This window comes from Mollisia scopiformis (assembly GCF_001500285.1).
Source record: "Mollisia scopiformis unplaced genomic scaffold LY89scaffold_1, whole genome shotgun sequence".
Lineage (NCBI taxonomy): Eukaryota > Fungi > Ascomycota > Leotiomycetes > Helotiales > Mollisiaceae > Mollisia > Mollisia scopiformis.
The window spans coordinates 475,460-492,161 of NW_017263581.1; the positions used below are offsets into that span (position 1 = coordinate 475,460).

At 46.4% G+C, this 16,702-nt stretch overlaps 8 protein-coding genes across 8 annotated transcripts; 6 read left to right on the top strand and 2 right to left on the bottom strand.

The window, feature by feature from the left end:
• Nucleotides 1-1,599: 1,599 nt before the first annotated feature.
• LY89DRAFT_692750 (uncharacterized protein) lies at nucleotides 1,600-2,909 on the top strand (the record flags this gene model as incomplete). Its single annotated transcript, XM_018216593.1, has 3 exons — nucleotides 1,600-2,012; nucleotides 2,063-2,790; nucleotides 2,821-2,909. 3 exons carry the CDS (start codon nucleotides 1,600-1,602, stop codon nucleotides 2,907-2,909), a joined length of 1,230 nt encoding a protein of 409 aa, XP_018078203.1.
• A 1,649-nt stretch (nucleotides 2,910-4,558) lies between these two features.
• LY89DRAFT_776075 (uncharacterized protein) lies at nucleotides 4,559-5,528 on the top strand (the record flags this gene model as incomplete). Its single annotated transcript, XM_018222007.1, has 2 exons — nucleotides 4,559-5,067; nucleotides 5,116-5,528. The coding sequence occupies 2 exons, from the start codon at nucleotides 4,559-4,561 to the stop codon at nucleotides 5,438-5,440; spliced, it is 834 nt and encodes a 277-aa protein (XP_018078204.1). The 3' UTR covers nucleotides 5,441-5,528.
• An 873-nt stretch (nucleotides 5,529-6,401) lies between these two features.
• LY89DRAFT_662643 (uncharacterized protein) lies at nucleotides 6,402-7,176 on the bottom strand (the record flags this gene model as incomplete). Its single annotated transcript, XM_018212659.1, has 2 exons — nucleotides 6,402-6,860; nucleotides 7,042-7,176. 2 exons carry the CDS (start codon nucleotides 7,174-7,176, stop codon nucleotides 6,402-6,404), a joined length of 594 nt encoding a protein of 197 aa, XP_018078205.1.
• A 1,316-nt stretch (nucleotides 7,177-8,492) lies between these two features.
• LY89DRAFT_726906 (uncharacterized protein) lies at nucleotides 8,493-9,432 on the top strand (the record flags this gene model as incomplete). Its single annotated transcript, XM_018219102.1, has 3 exons — nucleotides 8,493-8,863; nucleotides 8,888-9,109; nucleotides 9,168-9,432. The coding sequence occupies 3 exons, from the start codon at nucleotides 8,493-8,495 to the stop codon at nucleotides 9,430-9,432; spliced, it is 858 nt and encodes a 285-aa protein (XP_018078206.1).
• A 1,446-nt stretch (nucleotides 9,433-10,878) lies between these two features.
• On the top strand, nucleotides 10,879-11,883 carry LY89DRAFT_662645 (uncharacterized protein; the record flags this gene model as incomplete). Its single annotated transcript, XM_018212660.1, has 3 exons — nucleotides 10,879-11,585; nucleotides 11,623-11,656; nucleotides 11,701-11,883. The coding sequence occupies 3 exons, from the start codon at nucleotides 10,879-10,881 to the stop codon at nucleotides 11,881-11,883; spliced, it is 924 nt and encodes a 307-aa protein (XP_018078207.1).
• A 367-nt stretch (nucleotides 11,884-12,250) lies between these two features.
• Nucleotides 12,251-12,983, top strand: LY89DRAFT_4584 (uncharacterized protein). The gene has a single exon (XM_018207665.1). The coding sequence runs from the start codon at nucleotides 12,337-12,339 to the stop codon at nucleotides 12,934-12,936; it is 600 nt and encodes a 199-aa protein (XP_018078208.1). The 5' UTR covers nucleotides 12,251-12,336; the 3' UTR covers nucleotides 12,937-12,983.
• Nucleotides 12,984-13,202: 219 nt separating this feature from the next.
• Nucleotides 13,203-14,398, top strand: LY89DRAFT_4588 (uncharacterized protein). The gene has a single exon (XM_018207669.1). The coding sequence runs from the start codon at nucleotides 13,579-13,581 to the stop codon at nucleotides 14,281-14,283; it is 705 nt and encodes a 234-aa protein (XP_018078209.1). The 5' UTR covers nucleotides 13,203-13,578; the 3' UTR covers nucleotides 14,284-14,398.
• Nucleotides 14,399-14,513: 115 nt separating this feature from the next.
• On the bottom strand, nucleotides 14,514-16,446 carry LY89DRAFT_572394 (uncharacterized protein; the record flags this gene model as incomplete). Its single annotated transcript, XM_018208638.1, has 2 exons — nucleotides 14,514-16,142; nucleotides 16,210-16,446. The coding sequence occupies 2 exons, from the start codon at nucleotides 16,444-16,446 to the stop codon at nucleotides 14,514-14,516; spliced, it is 1,866 nt and encodes a 621-aa protein (XP_018078210.1).
• Nucleotides 16,447-16,702: the final 256 nt, after the last annotated feature.

Below are 16,702 nucleotides of genomic sequence, written 5' to 3' on the forward strand. Positions count from 1 at the left end.
GCCTATGTTTTGAGGTTGAATTCTCCACAAGCTCCCTGACGTCTTTGCTGTAGCAAAATTCCCGATCTTGGTCTAGTCCAACCATGATGACAGAAAAAATTAGTTCCAGGGTTTTCCTTCTCTCATACATGAAAGCTGGCGCTCGAATTCCTCTGCTTTGCCGTTTCGAGTGAGAGCTGCCCCACAGATCGTTGTCGTAAAGTCAAATATTTTTAATGGATTTTGGGGGAAGTCTTCGGATATCGGACCCATTATAATCCGCTTGGGTTGTGACGGCGGGCATCAATTCGAACTATACCTTCAATTCAGAAGGCTGATGTGCTCTCGCAGCCCGAGGAGAGACTTTCAACGGGCTGTAGTAGTCTCGGTGTTAGCCTTACAATCGGCAGAGAGAAACTATTGCATTGCAATCTGACCTGAAAAGCAGGAATGGTAAGATCTTACAACCTTTGATTAACTCCTTTGGAAGTTCGAAACCCTCCTTCTGAAAAGCCATCAGGTATACCCAGAAGAACGATATTCCCAGTAAAGAATAGCTGACTGAGATTGACACTCTACTGGCAACGATATCAGAGCGGTAAGGAATGCTACTAGACCAATTGTGGTTGTAGCAGGAATTTGGCGGAAGGGAATAGCATTGCTTCCGTGAGCAACACGTAAGTTCGATATCGGAATCTCGATATGAACATTTTCCATTTCCGTCTTTAAACCTGAACTGTGGGTGAACCAGACCTGAGCCAGGTTGAGTGAGCAAGTGAGCCAAGGAAATGAGCCCACGATGGACTGAGGCGACCTGTTTGGGCTCCTCGGCTACGACTGCCACTGGCTAAAATTGGAAAGATTAAGTCAGGCAGGGGTTCTTTCGGGGCCACTTTTTTCCCCGGTGGAGAGGAACACCAAAACTTCGATCTGAGTTTTACTCGAATAATTCTTTGCGTAATATATGTAGTCTTTTGACGTTAGGTTGTAAGTTGGAGATTAAGTATGTCGACTCTGATCATTAATTGCAGCTTAATCGGATTTGTCGTTGTTTTATGGAACAAACCGAGTTGCTGAAGTCGGCAGCTGCTGTTGACTTTTGAATGCATTTTCTAAACTGTTTATCACCTCTCAGGTTGGAGCGAGGAGCGACCCAGCACACCAGTAATCGATGATTAGATCATTACTGTACACCGTGTAGGTACGGAGTATGTCAAATGTGAATCGGCCACATCTAGGACGGACGTAAGTTTACGGTGTACAACTCCGCCCATATCATGTCATGTCATCGAGAAGCGCCCGGCCAGCGTTAGCGCCGCTCAGAGTTGATAGCTGATACGTTCGTGGTCTCATGTGGATGATTATTGGTGGTGCCAACCATTAGCTTGATTTGGGGAATAGCCGCCCGGCGCCAAAAGTGAAATAACGCTGCGTATTAAGACGGACGATAAGGAAACCCAACCTCTCGTACCTCATTCTCAGCATCGACAGCAGCATAGTTAGCAGCAGCATCTAACATTCTGACCGCGCTCACTTTGGCACCATCTTCGCTCTCACCAACCTTTTTTGACTTTCTTATATATAATTTCTACGTCCCGCCTCTTTCCATGACTTTTCAGAATGGCAGATCCAATAAGCACTGCTTCTGGGCTGCTAGCATTGGCAGTGTTTGCTTTTCAATCCAGCGCACAGCTCTACCAGCTGGTGCAAAGCTTTCAGAGCCATCAGAGGGTTGTGCGTGAGCTTAGGGAAGAGCTCGAGGACCTGAATGGGGTCTTACGATCTCTTCAAGAGACCGCCGCCAGCACGGATGCCGATCTTACAGCGCTTAAGCTCCCTCTCCTCCGCTGCGGCAAGGCATGTAAGGACTTCGAAGCGATAATTGTCAGATGTACAGCCCACTCCAATGGATCTAGGACGAGTTTTAGAGACTGGGCAAAATTAAAATACATGGGGGATGACATAGTTGGATTTAAAACCATGCTGGCAGGTTATAAATCTACTATCTCTATTGCGCTCGGTGACGCAAATATGTAAGTTTGGTGAGTATCTTTGCGCACGGAACTAATTCTCTGTCGCGCAGGCGTACGGCCGCGATTACCGTCAACGTCCTCAAAGAATACAAACAACTAATCTCGAATACGACCTCCGACCTCGAAGACCACCTCGAAAATATCAACTGCAAACTACAGACCATCTCTTCACAAGGCGCGGGAATTTCAAATGAAGATACCGCCGAGCGACAACAATTACAGGAGGAAAGGGACAGCACTCAAAAATGCCTTGATATCTGCGCCTATGTCTTGACGCAAATAGACCAACTTCAGCCTAACGCTTTCATAAACATCTCAGCAACATATCAAGTGCCCGTCACCACACTTAGTGGCCTTACTTCCGCTCAGCTAGTCACTTCCAATACCTTTAAGGCGTGCAGAGAGAAACTCACCAATACGGCCACTCAGCTTGAAAGACAGCTCCAAGATATCAACAATCGACTACAAAAATTCTCCTCGTCATCAGTAAACATATCGAACGAACAAGCGGCTGACCAAGAAAGGTTGAAAGAAGAAAGGGACAGCATCAAACAAAGCTTAGACATTTGCACCGAGGCCTCTAAGCAAGCAAGCCAAGAACGAACCAATGTCTTCGAAGATATTTCTATGGCGGATAATGGCTATCAAATGCTCGTCTCAACGGTTGGGGACCTGATATCAGCAAAGCGCGTCACTATTGGGTCCGGATCGTTACAGGTGATGGGGCAGATGTCTGATGATTCTCTCCAGCAACTCTCACGTGATCTCGGTTCTACTAGTACAGAGAGAGCTATGGAACCGCAGATAGGAATTAGTCCGGCATTTGAGAACCGCTATGGAACGGGATTCAAGCTCAGCTCACAAACCCCGAAGGACCTAGGAGCGACACAGAAGTAGAAGAGGTCAAATGAGCAGAAGGTCAAGTTTTCTCGGCTGCTGAGAACGCCGGCCAAGTTGGTATTACCGTACAGGATGCGACATCGGCCAGGAACTCGACCTCGACCCTGCCGCTGTAACACTCGAGTGCGAGCCTTATTAGCTGGGGTTGTTCTTTAATTGACTTTGTTGATCGCGTTATTAGGGGTTATGGAGCCGTATGTTGAGCCTTGAAATTTACTTTTTGTTTTGCGCAGGATTACTCTAGCTGTATTTCTGCGCAATCTGGCTTCTCTTGTTTGCTGGATAGCTAACTGCACATCTTTTAGGCTATCTCTGTACTGTTCTCGTTTCTATTAGTTTCTAGGATGGCACCACCATCAGATTCTGTTGCTGTTCGTTAAGTTCTACTTCTAGATCTCTAAGGAATCCGTAAAACAATAACTCAATCAAGCTGAGCTGGGCTTGAGCAAAGGTGGCGCGAGATCACGTGAACTTGATGGTTGGGAGGTGTCGAGATCGGTTAAGAAACAGCCATATCCTCATCGAGAGCGTTATCTCTCAATGTAGATGTCGCGGTCCACTATTCGAACATTGATGGTCTGAATTGTCCATGGTTTGTATGATAAGCGTCGATGTAGACTGAAGCTAAGAGTCAATATTGTTGAGCCAATATTGTTGCTGTCGAGTGTGTTGGACGCAAAATACGACTTACACGGAAGTTAGTGTCCAAGAATCTTCAACGGAGAGATTGGACTGCGTTGTAAGCGTTCGTGCTTGTCTATCGTGTTCTCGACTAACTCTCGAGGGCTACTTTGAGTACAATATTGGTACCCTTAGAATGGGCCGGGTCAAACTTTTACAATCCAATCTGCTCAGACAACTTGTTTTGGCCGGAGCTTTTGGACTTTTCCATCAAAATCCTCAGCTTCTCCATTGACAGCTGAAACGAGACCGCACGCCACCTTTATTACTCTGGAAGTCCAGACTTTGAGGTTGAAGCAAGCTCCATAAGATACAACATCATAGTCTGAAATGAACCACACCATTTCTATAATCAGCAATATGTACATACAGAATGTAATTTGGTGTATATTATAGTAGCCATCAACAAGATAACCATGCAGATCTTGCAACTTTCTCTATTCAGAGCAAATTAATTCACTATAAACTGTTCATTCACGTGATCGCGAGCATTTGTCCTTCTTTCTTGTCGGCCTCAAGCTCGAAGTGACTAAGGCTACATTAATGAAAAGCCTATAACAGTAAATGGTGGTCTTTCAGAAAGACGGAAAAGGGTTTGCCAGCGGCCCAAGCGTTAAGTGTGTCTGCACGTGGCCACGTGATATGACCTGAAGATTTACAACCAACTGTTCATGTTCGAAGACACAAGTTCAGAGGCGAGAACGAAAGAGAGCATTACAGAAACAACATTCATGATTGCATCGCAGTGTTTTAGGCAAGAACTCTTGATGTTTCGAGGTCAATATCATTGAGGTTTTGCTCAACTTTGAACACGACTTCACCTTTAGAACAGCACACGCGTCAAAAGGCAGAGTCACAGAATTGTTTCAACCTCAACTCTTCCAAGATTTCTCAACACAACATCATCACATTCCAAACATCAGAACACCACCTTCATCATCATCGTTCCCATCGCCATCGCCACTATGTGGTACTCGGCTTTGCCATCCAATCTCTCTCCCAGTCAGAAGCCATATCCATTGACTTCCATCTCCGAGGGTCGGGTCTCACCGCATTTGAGAGCTAGAAGAGCAACGCAGGCTCCTCTTCCTGATGCTGTCTCCCCCTCTTTGCGCGAAGCACTCATTCGATCATCCCCAAAGAAGGCCAGACGTTTCTTGACGGAGAGCTTCCACAGTCGCGCTGAACAATACGACCCAGCTTGGCGTATTCTTCCGAAGGCCAGCGACTCCATCACCAACTTGAGAAACCCGAAATCAAAGAAGCTGTCAAAGAAGGAGTTGAAGTTGGCCAAGCTTCACAAATCGAAGAAGTTGAACGTCGAAACCTCCAAAGTCGAACTCACCGGTCTGGATGCCTACAACTCTAAGATTGCCGAGCTTTGCGCTCTTCGAAAGCTTGAAACGGAACACGCGCAGAAGGCCAAGAAAGCCGTGGAGTCCACTGACTTGATGTCCGCCAACCCTATCACCCGGTAAGCTGAGTCCGCTCCACTACCATGATCAATACTGATCTTCAATAGATTCGATAGTCTGATTGATTTCAACGATCCATTGTTATTAAAGATCACACCTGGAGGCCATCAACTCTCTGCAGATTACTTCGCGAAGGTCACGAGGGACTCAACTTCGAAGTCGTCTCAGTCGCACAAATCCTCCAGCCGCCACCGGAAGAGAATCGCATGTATAACTTTCTATGAACGAGGCCGTGTTGTACGAGGGCAAAAGTCGGCTTACATTCGGGAATGGGAGAAGGAAGCCGCCAAAGCTGCACGAAGCAGAGACGAGGAAGCTGATGATAACGTTGACATGTTCATCCAGTCGTTCAACAGAATGGGCATGAGTTAATTCTAGGTTGACATCACAGGAATTAGAGGATTGAGATTGGTCATATGGACACCGGCATGGTTTCATTTCGGAGAGTAGTTGTGCACTTGTTGCCAGAGTGTTGAACTTCATCGTGCCTTGCGCATCAGTCTAGTTGCACGAAATGAACACATTTTGAAGAGGACATGCTCTGAATACTTTGGTGTTTGTGAAGCCAGGCAGGCGCGTCACTGAAATTAAAAAGTTTTCACCTTCCGAGCTTCCAACTTGCCAATGCCAAAGTCAATACTCAGACCTAGCTAGACCTGAGACAGTGCGAGATTTCTGATATACTGCTCAGTACCACGCGCTTACTCTTGTCGAACTTGTTGCCTTTAGGTCAGCCTGTTGAGGTATTTTGCCTGTGCAAATTTCCAAACTTCATCAAAGTGAATTCACCTTCAAGAATGTCGTCATTGTGGCTCACTCTGAGCTAAACATGTATGATGTCTGAAGTAGTCCATAACTTGAGGGCTTTCGATTATTCAGTCGCAGCTGTCTCCATTGATGTTTGAAGTCTGGACCAGGTCATCTCGCATCATCTGCTCAAGTTCAGAAACATGCTCTCGCGCTTTTGCCACCCAGCACTCCTTACACTCTATGACGTAATACCTCAAAAGGCTTTACAGAGATTGTTCGGAATACTCCAAGGCGCTCCAATCAAACCTTTCTCGATTCTAAGTACAGAGAAGTTGCTTTCGATGCTCGGGCATATCCGACCTCGAGAGAGCTCGAGCTCGCCACGTGATCTCCGAGAACTTTCATTTGCTCCAATGTTCAAGTCTTTCGTAGGTATACGGTCAAGCTCGAGGAGTGTTGACAGGATCGAGTTGGAGTGGAATTTGCTGAATCTGGATTAGCGCCTCGCGTAGAATATGATGAATAGGGGAATTGCATGACATAAACCAGGTACTCACCAGAAGGCCAGGTGTGCCAAGCTGCTTTACGAGCTCCCCCACATCTTGTCATACTCCTTTTGCTCCTTCTCACTCATGACTCTATCGTGGCTGTGTATTGTACTTGTTGCTTCCTTGTCGGCTTCGTGTGCTGGACTGGCAGCTTCCGTGCCTGTCGTCAAATGAGATCGTACCGCCGCCCACTTCTGGTTGTGACTCTTCAAGATGGCCGCTTTCTCTTTTGTAGTTCTGGAAATCTGTGGTGGTCTCTTGTCGGGAACGCCATGATAATGCTCGAACTTTGATTGACGTACGCTGAAACCCACGGCTTCTCGATCTGATTCAGAACTCTTTGCCTTCAAAACACCCTCTATATAATTCCAGCGGATTTGTCCATTCTCGTCGTAGTAGTTTAGCGTCTTTTTCTTTCGATTGTGGGCAAGGAACGTTGTTCGATATTTCTCCGGCATGGAATTAACCACAGCAGCGCGCTTTAAGGGGGAGACCTTTACGCGGATTAGCACTGTGGGGATACAATGAACAACAAGAGAGCTCTGTTGCTGATAAATATTCAGAATGTGACAAAAACATCAACGAGTGTCATTGACTTGGAAGTCGTCGGGTAACTCCAAGCTCCCATCCTTGTGCCCAAAAAATGGAGGGTAGAACCGGTATAAGGTGTCTTACATGCTCTGGTAACGGGGATTGAGTTGCACACCTGACGCGGAGGTTCCAACCGTTCAATGTCTTGGTCTGATTTGTTCGCTCGTTGTTGCGTTCATGAGGGGAGAGCAATGAAGGCACAATGGTACGTGACGCCATTGTCGATGTTGTGGGTATTGCAGCAAATTTGGTGGTGGTTCAGAAACTGTAGAGAGATAGCTAAAGCTGGGAGCTCAAGTGGACAAAAGGCTTCTGAGCAAAGGATTGCCAAAGACAACAGCATTTAGGGTGGGGTTGACGTTAGAGTAGAGAAGAAATTTTCGAACGGTGAAAGGAAGATGTATACAGAAAATAAACTGAAGCGTGTCCAGTGCGCTACCCAGCGTCCTACTCTCCTAGAGACTTAGCGTCCTACCGTCCTATCAGCTGTAAGCGTAGCGGTTTGTTTTAGTCCATACGTAAACAGTTGCTGTTTGTGAACAAGGGCCCCGCTATTCACGAATCGCATATGCTATTCGTGAATAGCAGGGTGTTTATGTATAGCACCCCTAGTTCATTCATTAACCCTGCTATTCATAAACAATTAGAGCATATCGAGCTACCCAAGGCTAAACAACACCAATAATAAACAACCCGTAAAAAAGGCCCTAGTCTCAGCACCTTCAGCACCTCCAGCACTTCTAGCACAGCAACAAGGCACAGCACCAACACTTACTACTTCACTATACTTCAAGGCTCAAGCATAAGATTCTAGGTAGTGTGATAAAAGTAACGAAAGACTTGTCAGAGGCGCAACACCAGCGAAGTACTTTACCTCTAGAAAATTCATGGAGCATAGGAGGCTAGTCATACAATAGAAGAGCTATAAATAACCGTTTTAAGCTACTCATGATGCGCAAATGACCAGGATTGCTTGTCTTATCTGGTGTTATGCCACAAAGCGTTTTAATGACTTTGTACCTCTGCTACCCTTTACCAGACAGCTGCAGGTTTCAATCGGTATTTTTCAGGAGAGATTTCAGATCCCAAGGCAGAGAACGAAAAAAATAACTTTAGCATCCGATCACTAGCTATGCACGCATGAGCCTTTGACCCGCATTGTGTCTTTGCGCAGGATCAAAAACTACCAGAGCATCACAAAACAAGAATTGCAATTTTTGACATCATTCTAACATGTCGATATTAGAAGGGAAAATACTTGCTCATTAACCTGCCATCAGGGAGGGCCCTTTTTAATTACTTTTTCCAAGTTGCGCTTTGCGCACTCGTAACCACGCTGCGCTAACTTCGTTCACTTTGTCGACAGGACTGGTCGTCACATTCTTTCTCCACGTCGAAGCTGATATCGTATCAGGTAATTATTGAATTTTCTTTACCCGGCTACTGGGCTTGAGTTGAAAAAGCGCAAATTGACTTTCGCTGTCTTCTTAACCAAGCCTACCCACGAAGCCTTTTACAACCACATCGTCTTCAACATGTCTGCGGACTTCTGCTCTTTGCCTTCGCGGCTCTCTCCTCGACAAGCAAAACAGCCAAAGGTACCTTCTGAAGGACCAGAGTTGAACCCTAGGCTTGGACTTCGACGCGCGACACACCGGCCTTTGCCAGAATCTGTCTCTCCCTTGATGCGCGATGCTCTTCTAAGATCCTCATCTGGCGAAGCTCAAGAGTATCTGTTGGGAAGTTTGAAGAAGCGCAGGAATCGATACGATGAAGATGGACGTCTTCTCCCAAAATATGCAGACGATATGAAGAAGGCGAGGAGTCCCAAGAAGGATCTTAATACGAAGCTGAAGGGGACCCAAAGGAAGGAGGGCAAGAAGACTATGATGGAGGATATCATGGCGTAACAGTGTACAGAAGAGACCAGTCCCATGGTTGGTAGCTCAGGAGATGAAGGTTTCGGACTCAACTCGTACAACATCAAGATGACGGAAGCTCGTCAGCGAAAAGCTGAGCGCAGAGAATTGCTTGGTAATGAGGGCAATCTTTCCTCGAGCATGTCCCCCTCAAGCAGTCCAGCGAATGAAATGGAGTTCCGAGACGTGAAGTTTGAAAGACTCCAAGATGATTGGCCAATAAACAGCCCCAGGTATGACTAGATCAGCTTGCTTCTATACAAAGAGTTTGTACTGATGTTGCTGAGGAAGACTCCGTCCCAGATCACCCAATGTTTCTACTCAATCTCGTCCACCATTCGCCAATCTCTTAGGAACAAGTCGTCTCCCCAGCCCCAGACGAATTCCAGCAGGAAGTCATCCTCCCCTCTCGATCCAAAGCTCTCCACCGGAACCAGTTCTCGCCACTGGGAACGACATTTCATCTGTTAGCAGAACTCTGGCAGCGGAGCGAGAGGCTGAAAAGACAATGGAGGAGTTCGCAGACTTGTTTAGCAGCAGGTTGAGGATTTTTTAAGCATGATAATTGAGGAGGGAAAGCGTCTGATTTGGAATTACAGGAGGTGCATGTGTTAGGGTATCAGATTATTGGGGGCTTTAGAGAAGCTTTCGGGGTACTTGTTGCGTAGAAGCGCATACCTTATTGAAGAAGCATTAAGAAGTAACGAGGATACCTATTTGGTGTATGAAACAGTGGAGGAAGCAAATAAATGTAGTGTATATCACGACGCTTGAATGCAGATTCACGTGAGATTGTTCTTTTTGAATCAATATTAAATCCTAGTGTTTGAGCTTGGAGGTCATTTTTTTCTCCATCTTCAATCTTCGCTAGGGGGAATTCGCAGATCTTGCTCCTTTAGCCAAGATATTGCCAAAAGCTATCCACGTTACAAGTAACTACATCTCTCCACTGGTACCAGATTAGTCAACCCAAAGTCAGACTATCTACTGGTGCTGTGCGACTTATCCACCTCACTACCAGTCAATTCACTGTCACTACCTCTCACACCTAATATTTGCACGATTTCAAATTGATTGCCGCACATGCTAAATGCCTTACTTTACCCGATCCTCCATGGCTTTATAGATTTTGACCAAAGCTTTATTCCATTTTTTCTCCCTCATTATCCAAAATTTGTAACGAGAATATCATATTTGAGAGAAAGAAGCAGAAAGGAAGGGTTTGCGAGTATCTGATGTTGACCAATAGCGGGAGACCATTTCTCTAGATACTCTCCACTCATCGCTTGGCTTAAACCAGATCTTTGTAACTTGAGGCAGAGAGAAGTTTGTAACCTAGGGTTGCATAACATTAGATCCAATCAATAGAGAGATTTGGAAACAATGGCAATTGTAGTGCACGAGAAGGAAAGTATTTGGTTGATGTAGATTAGCTGTAAAGTTGCCTAGCGTGTTATTCAGTTTCTTCCTCAATAATTGTCAACCAGTATCTATTCAAGATACCATAAATTTATATGAAGTAGTTAACGTGCAAAATCTCGGAACTTACATCCTTGATAGAGAAAGTGAGAAGGTGGGGTACTCATTGATTAAGCGAGCCCCTAAAGTGTTCCTGAGCACATAGGTACCTTCAACAACAGACCTGAAGTAGATTCGGGGTTTGCTGTATGACACAAGCTAATCTTCATATGGACACTTAATCAAATACATGCAATGTTTTGTCAGAGTGCGCTCAAACGAGAGAGGTCTCATTATGACAAACACAACAAACGAGATGGCCAGTCCCTGTAAGCGCGCCCGGCAAAGTGACGTCCTCACGCGTTATGTGACTTATGTCTGACTATGAACAAAGCTATCCTAAGACCACCACATTCTGTATCATTTACACAAGCATGTAGAATCTGGAAGTATATAAACGGCTTTAGAATCATTTAGCATGAATAGTAAAGTGCATCTTAGTTACTCCACAGACTAAGTAGGTTTAAATCAAGCATTGAACGAAATGAATAGAGAATTCAATCAAAACCCGGAGCTTGTGCCTCGACTCAAGCTGAATATCACGATATCTGGAGCGATCAATGTAGCCGGAACACCCTATAATCTCCACTTCTATGCTGGAGACCTGACAGAGGCTGAAGACTCTGTGCCTTCCTCACCAGCTGGAAAAGTTTTTGAAAGTTCAAACTCCTCGGAAGCGGGCGACCTATTTCTTTCGAAAGACGAGAGTTCTGGATTTTTCGATCTTCATAACAACCGACAAGAACAGCTACCGTCACGCTCAGGGACCACGACCAGGAATCCGCGTGGTCAAACTTATGTATATCCCAACAGGGCAGACTTTGAACCAACTCCCGGCATTCAACACCACCACTCGCACCAATCGCTTATAGAGACCCCTCAACTCGGCGCGGGTGTGTTTGGAAGCTTGGGTGCGTTCCTAGGATTCATGTCTCCGGTCTCCCGGGAAAGAGCCATTCCCCAAGGATCCCGGACGTTGACAAATGAAGACTATGAGAGGGATCCCGATTATGTTCAAGCGATGATTAATAGACACTTGTTTGAGAAACCTGCAAAGTGGCATTTAGTTTGGCAGGATCAGGATAATGGCAAAGATAATGACAAATTGGGTAATTTCTCTGGATCGTTGTACGCGAACGATAAACCCCATTGCCCTGGGATTGGCTGCGGCGGCACCGCCGGGATCAGAAGGTAGGAAGGGTCGAAGCGGTCGAAATGCTGATGACAGATTGAGGGACTGTGCGAAGAACCACTGGATCTGTGTAAGTCTCTCACTTGATCGAGGGATCAAAGCTGACAGGTTTAGCATAAATGTGGCCCCGATGGATGGAGAGATTACAAGGCGGAACCAACTTCGAACGTGGTCAGGAATGAGAAGAAGTGTACAAGATGCTCCCATGAGCACTGCAAGCAGTGCCCCGATCGTGGCAACTTGGGATTTTACTATGTGAAGGAAGCCATGAAGAAATTCCCGGAGAAGTGGGCTTGAGCGCTTGTTGTTCATCTACAGGCATAGTGAGATAGGTGGAAGATTGCGATGATTTGGAGTTTTGTTTTGATCAGAATGTATGACTTCACAACCTGGAATTTATCAGTGCCTGATCACGTATAATGAAGTAGGTATCAGAAGTAATCATTGGCAGCTCGTGATAACAAACATGTATGGATCACAGCTGTTTCGGGAACAGATGATTGCAAGGGAGCAGGCGTCGTTAAAGCTGGAAGTGACTGTTGTGCCACTTGTTGCACAAACGCCGCAAACGCACCGATATTACTCATTCCAATTCGTTGGTAGGGATGTAGATGCATGCATCAAACAGTACACGAGGGAATGACTTATACATAATTCTAATATAATTAATTAAGACTCCCGGGAACTTTGCGATGCCTATCAATACACCACCGAAAATTCTTCGTTCTCGATTTGTCCATCCCAACCAAAATGGAAATGACCCCAAAAGGCTACGTCCGCCCGAAGAAAGGCAACAAGCGCAATGATAGCGCACGCAGACCGTTTCCCCTTCCTCAAGATCAACAAGCCTTCCTCGAAGCTCTAGACTTCCGTGCGTTCCCACCACGCATGCCAACAGACCCAAGCTCACACCTTCACCGACCACCTCCTCGCTTCAACGAGTGGTCTCCATTTCCTAATGCTCCTTACGGAATAATGCCAGAAGAAGAAGTTCTTCGTGACAGATTCGCTCACATGGGCTTTGGGCCTGGTGCTGGTGCTGGACCTGCATATCCCCCTCCTCCGCCAATGATGGATCACTACCCTGGCCCAGAGCCGTCACACAGCAGCAAGGAAAGTGGATTTACTGTTTCCAGCAATGACTTTACAGATCGTAGAGTAGCTGCGAAGTATGTGTCTCATTTGATAAAGAATGGGAAGGAGAGTTGGGTTTTCAAAGTACCTGATGAAGATGATCGAAATGGAGGTGGTTCGGGTGAACCGATATCCCGGCCAGGAGATCATGGGATGAAAGAGCAGAAGTTCGGGGCAATGGGGTTTACTTCCAAAAAGGACGAGAAGAAACGTTAGGAGAATTTGTGCCATGAGAATTTTTGGGACGGAACGCTGGATGGATGTCTTCAATATTTTCCCAATTTCATGGAAATTCTTTAGATCAATTTTGTTCATGAGATTGGAAAAGAAATGCTAAGTCGTTTCGTTTCTTCTCAAGTTTGAGGAAGCCATCACATACACTTGAGACATCAACTCTAGAGGTAGAGACCCAAGGATCACTACCATTTCAGAGTATTGATGCCAAAAAATCAGGCAAGCTCATAAAATCGTAGACTTGAGCTCCCAATTTCAAGTCAAAAGGACCACCTTTGTCTTTTTTTTACAGGTAGCCACCTCATAGGGATACGACGAGCAAAGTAGCAAAGAACTATGAATAGCTGCTAGTCGAACTCTCTTCCAGCAAACAAATGAATACAATGATCACATGATGTCCATCTCGAGTCCGTTTGCAGCGTACCATCAAACAGGACGGACGACAACCAGTATAGTGCCAGTATATAAGTCGTCACACTTGAACACGACACTATGACTTTCAAACTATGCATACATTAATCACTGCCACAGAGCAATCGGACAAGGAGACTGTCAAAAGTAGCGCATATGAAAGATGTAAATCGCTTCTGAGAAACACTAGCTTCATTCGTTGCAACATCCAAGATGGAAGAGATTATGGAGCAACACTCCGATACACACAGCGACGAAGACTCTCAGTCTTTGTATGAAGGAGAAATGACTCCTTCACCTGGTCTCGATTCGACAGAAACGGATACTCCTGTCTATTTCAGCGGGTATACAGAGTGCAGAGTCAGAAGGAGTTCATCACTATACTCTCAACCACCAGGTGGCTGGGGATCAGACGATACACCCATAAATCTCAAACAACCTTTGAAGAGTCCAGAAGCACGTGCACGCGAAGCATATAATCCTAACCCCTCACCACGATTATTGCCTCGACCTCCGCCAAGTACTCCTGCGTTGTCCCGCTCTTCTCTCTCGTCTACAGGCTCTAGGATATCTTGTGGATTGGAGCACTTCGAGACAGCGCCACAAGATTCTTCGAGTATTAGCCGTTGTGAAGGTGCACCATCGATGAAAACGTATCATTTCGTGACGGAGATAATTGCGTCGGGGGCAGTTCCCTGGAGCTTCTATTGGCATACCCCTGGAAACGTGCAGCATTTTGGGGCGAGACATGATGAAGAAATGGACGCTGCGGGTGCCAACGGTGTAGATCTAAAGGCCTTCCTAGATTTGCTGAGGCGAATGCTGGTTAATGTTGCCCAAGATTCCGCAGCAAACGAGGCTGAAGACGAGATGGCAAGTGAGAGTGAGCAACATCGTGACGGCGATCCTGCTATTTGAGTGCAGAGGCAGCAGGGTGTGTTACTTGCAAATGACATAGTGTTCTTCGAGCCCGGTCGTAATCTTTGCATATCTGGAGCGTTCGAAGTGGTGCCGTGAGGGCGATATTATGTCTAATTTTTGGTATCTCGTACGATTGCAACCCCACCTTCAGCTTTTGCTTTTGGCCAACTTCCATATATGCGATATTCAAGATTGTGGCTTGAGAATAATAGTTTATCTGGCCCTTCTTACGACAAGTCTGATGCTGAGCCATCTTCGTCACTCTCGCTACTCTCACTTTCGACCTTCAGGGCAGGAGTGGGTTGTGGCCCTCTGACTTCTTCCTCTTCCTCCTCATCCCCACTGTCAGTTTCATCCTCTCTCGGCCTTTTTCCAGTTCTCCGATATGAGCCTCTCGCGCCACCCAATTTTTTCAACGGTTTCAGGAACCCGTCGACATGCACCGCGCCGCTCATCTCCTCATCGCTTGGCAAAATGTATTCATCAAGATCGTCCTTTGCGATCTTGTGTCCTAACATGAGGTGTCTCCTCAACGCGTCCTTATCACGGAATCCTTGAATTCTCCTCGGACAATTTTCTATGGAACAAAAGCAGGTCTGCTTCGATGGAGGCATACGTGCTTTTCGAATTGCCCTTGAGGTAGGCCGTTCGCTCTTGATCTGGACCTCAGAAAACTCCTCTGGCCTATCGCTCTCGTCACTTGAGCTAATCGAACTTTCCTCGTCGAAGTCCGGTATTTCCTCTGGCACATATCTCATCACAGAGTCGGGAATTTTCTCCATGAAAGGCATCTCAATAATGGTGCGCATCGTTATACCCTCTCCAAACAAATTTGCACATCGTCGAGTAGCTCTGGCAATAACATCTGGTGGAAAGCCAACTAAAGCTGCTGACGAGAGCACCTCGCTCCAATCTCGAGGATGCAACTTCTTCCGTCTTCGTGCAGATGTATCTGCAGAAGTCGCTCGGGTCCCAGGAGACTTGCTCGATTTTCTTGGAGATGGTGTGGGCGACTTCTCTGGCTTGGCCTCTATAGGAGGCGCAAATGGAGGCAGAGGTTTTTTCTGAATTTTCGCTATTCGAACTAGGTAATCCTGCTGGGATTCTCCATCAAGCCTGTTGTAAGCTTTGAGAGGACGGCCTAGATGAGTTGTCTTTGCACGAAACAGGCCATCTTCGTCCATTTCCTGGTCTGAGGGCATGCTTTGTGCCCGGGATCTATCAGGTAGGCTGGAAAACTTTCTCGGCCTCCCTCGAGGCCGTTTTGATATAGGGACAGAGCCCTCTTGCTCAGAATCGGCCTCTGATGAAGCCGAGGAGTAGGAAACCCTTCGACAGGCTTTTCGAGCATGATGTAGAGCCATGAGAACTTCGTCCAATTTTGATAGAGTATGGCGTATAGAAGGCCGTAGCAGTCCTCGAGATCTATCATCATCGGTAGAGACGACAGGTATGAGTGGTTCCTCCGATGGGGCCGCCGAGCCTTCCTTCACTACCACATCATTCTCATCTGATATCTCAGAGTCGAGCGAGTCTGAAGCCTCGTCATTATTGTGCCTTCCGTTGTTCTCCACAGTTGTTTGCTCCTCATCATCCTGTGCGCCTATCTCATCGTTTTCTTCTCTATTCGTAAATCTCTCCTTCGCGAACCTCAGAGTCAACCCAAGCAAAACATCTTCCAGCTCTGTGCTCGGCCGCTGTGTCTCTCTTCTCCTGAATGTATACTTCTCATCTGGATCTTCAGATCCAATCCTTTCACCCTCTCTTGGCACCTCATTCGGAGGCAAAGGCCACGCCGTCCAGTGTGTTGGCGGTTTGAATGTCTGGTCTTCGTCTGGGATGGCGGGGTATTCTTTCTTGACTTCCTGAAAATAGACATTTAGCACAATTCGCACGTTTCTACTTCAGCTTCTATCCAAGTACCTCTGGATTCTCCTCAAATTGTCGCGCTCGTCGTTTCAATGCATGCGCATTGTATAAGTGTATACTCAAATCCTCATTCCTAATCTGGTCGAGGCTAGCTGCCAATCCCCGTTCTTGTGCTGTCAATGATGCCCAAGTCGAAGGCGCACCTTGCCATCGGTTTGGACGCAGAGATTCGGAGTCTTCAGTATCCTCAGAGGCATCGGAATCAGGGATTGCGGGGTCGTCATCGTCCATGTTGGACGTTGTTTGATTTGCGACGAGGCTGAGGTTTTCTTTTCAAGGCTGAGCAGACGCTAGTTGGTCTATCACGTGGAGATGTCAATGATGCCGAAAATACTTGGTTACATCAGAGCCTTTGGAGTGTAATGATGTATACAATGCATAGGGCTGAGAATTAACCAATCATATTTCGAAATTTTAACATGACAGCTCGAATCTTGGGCCCCAAAACCGTTCACTTGCCCCCTTTCAGTAAGCGACACATGTCTAG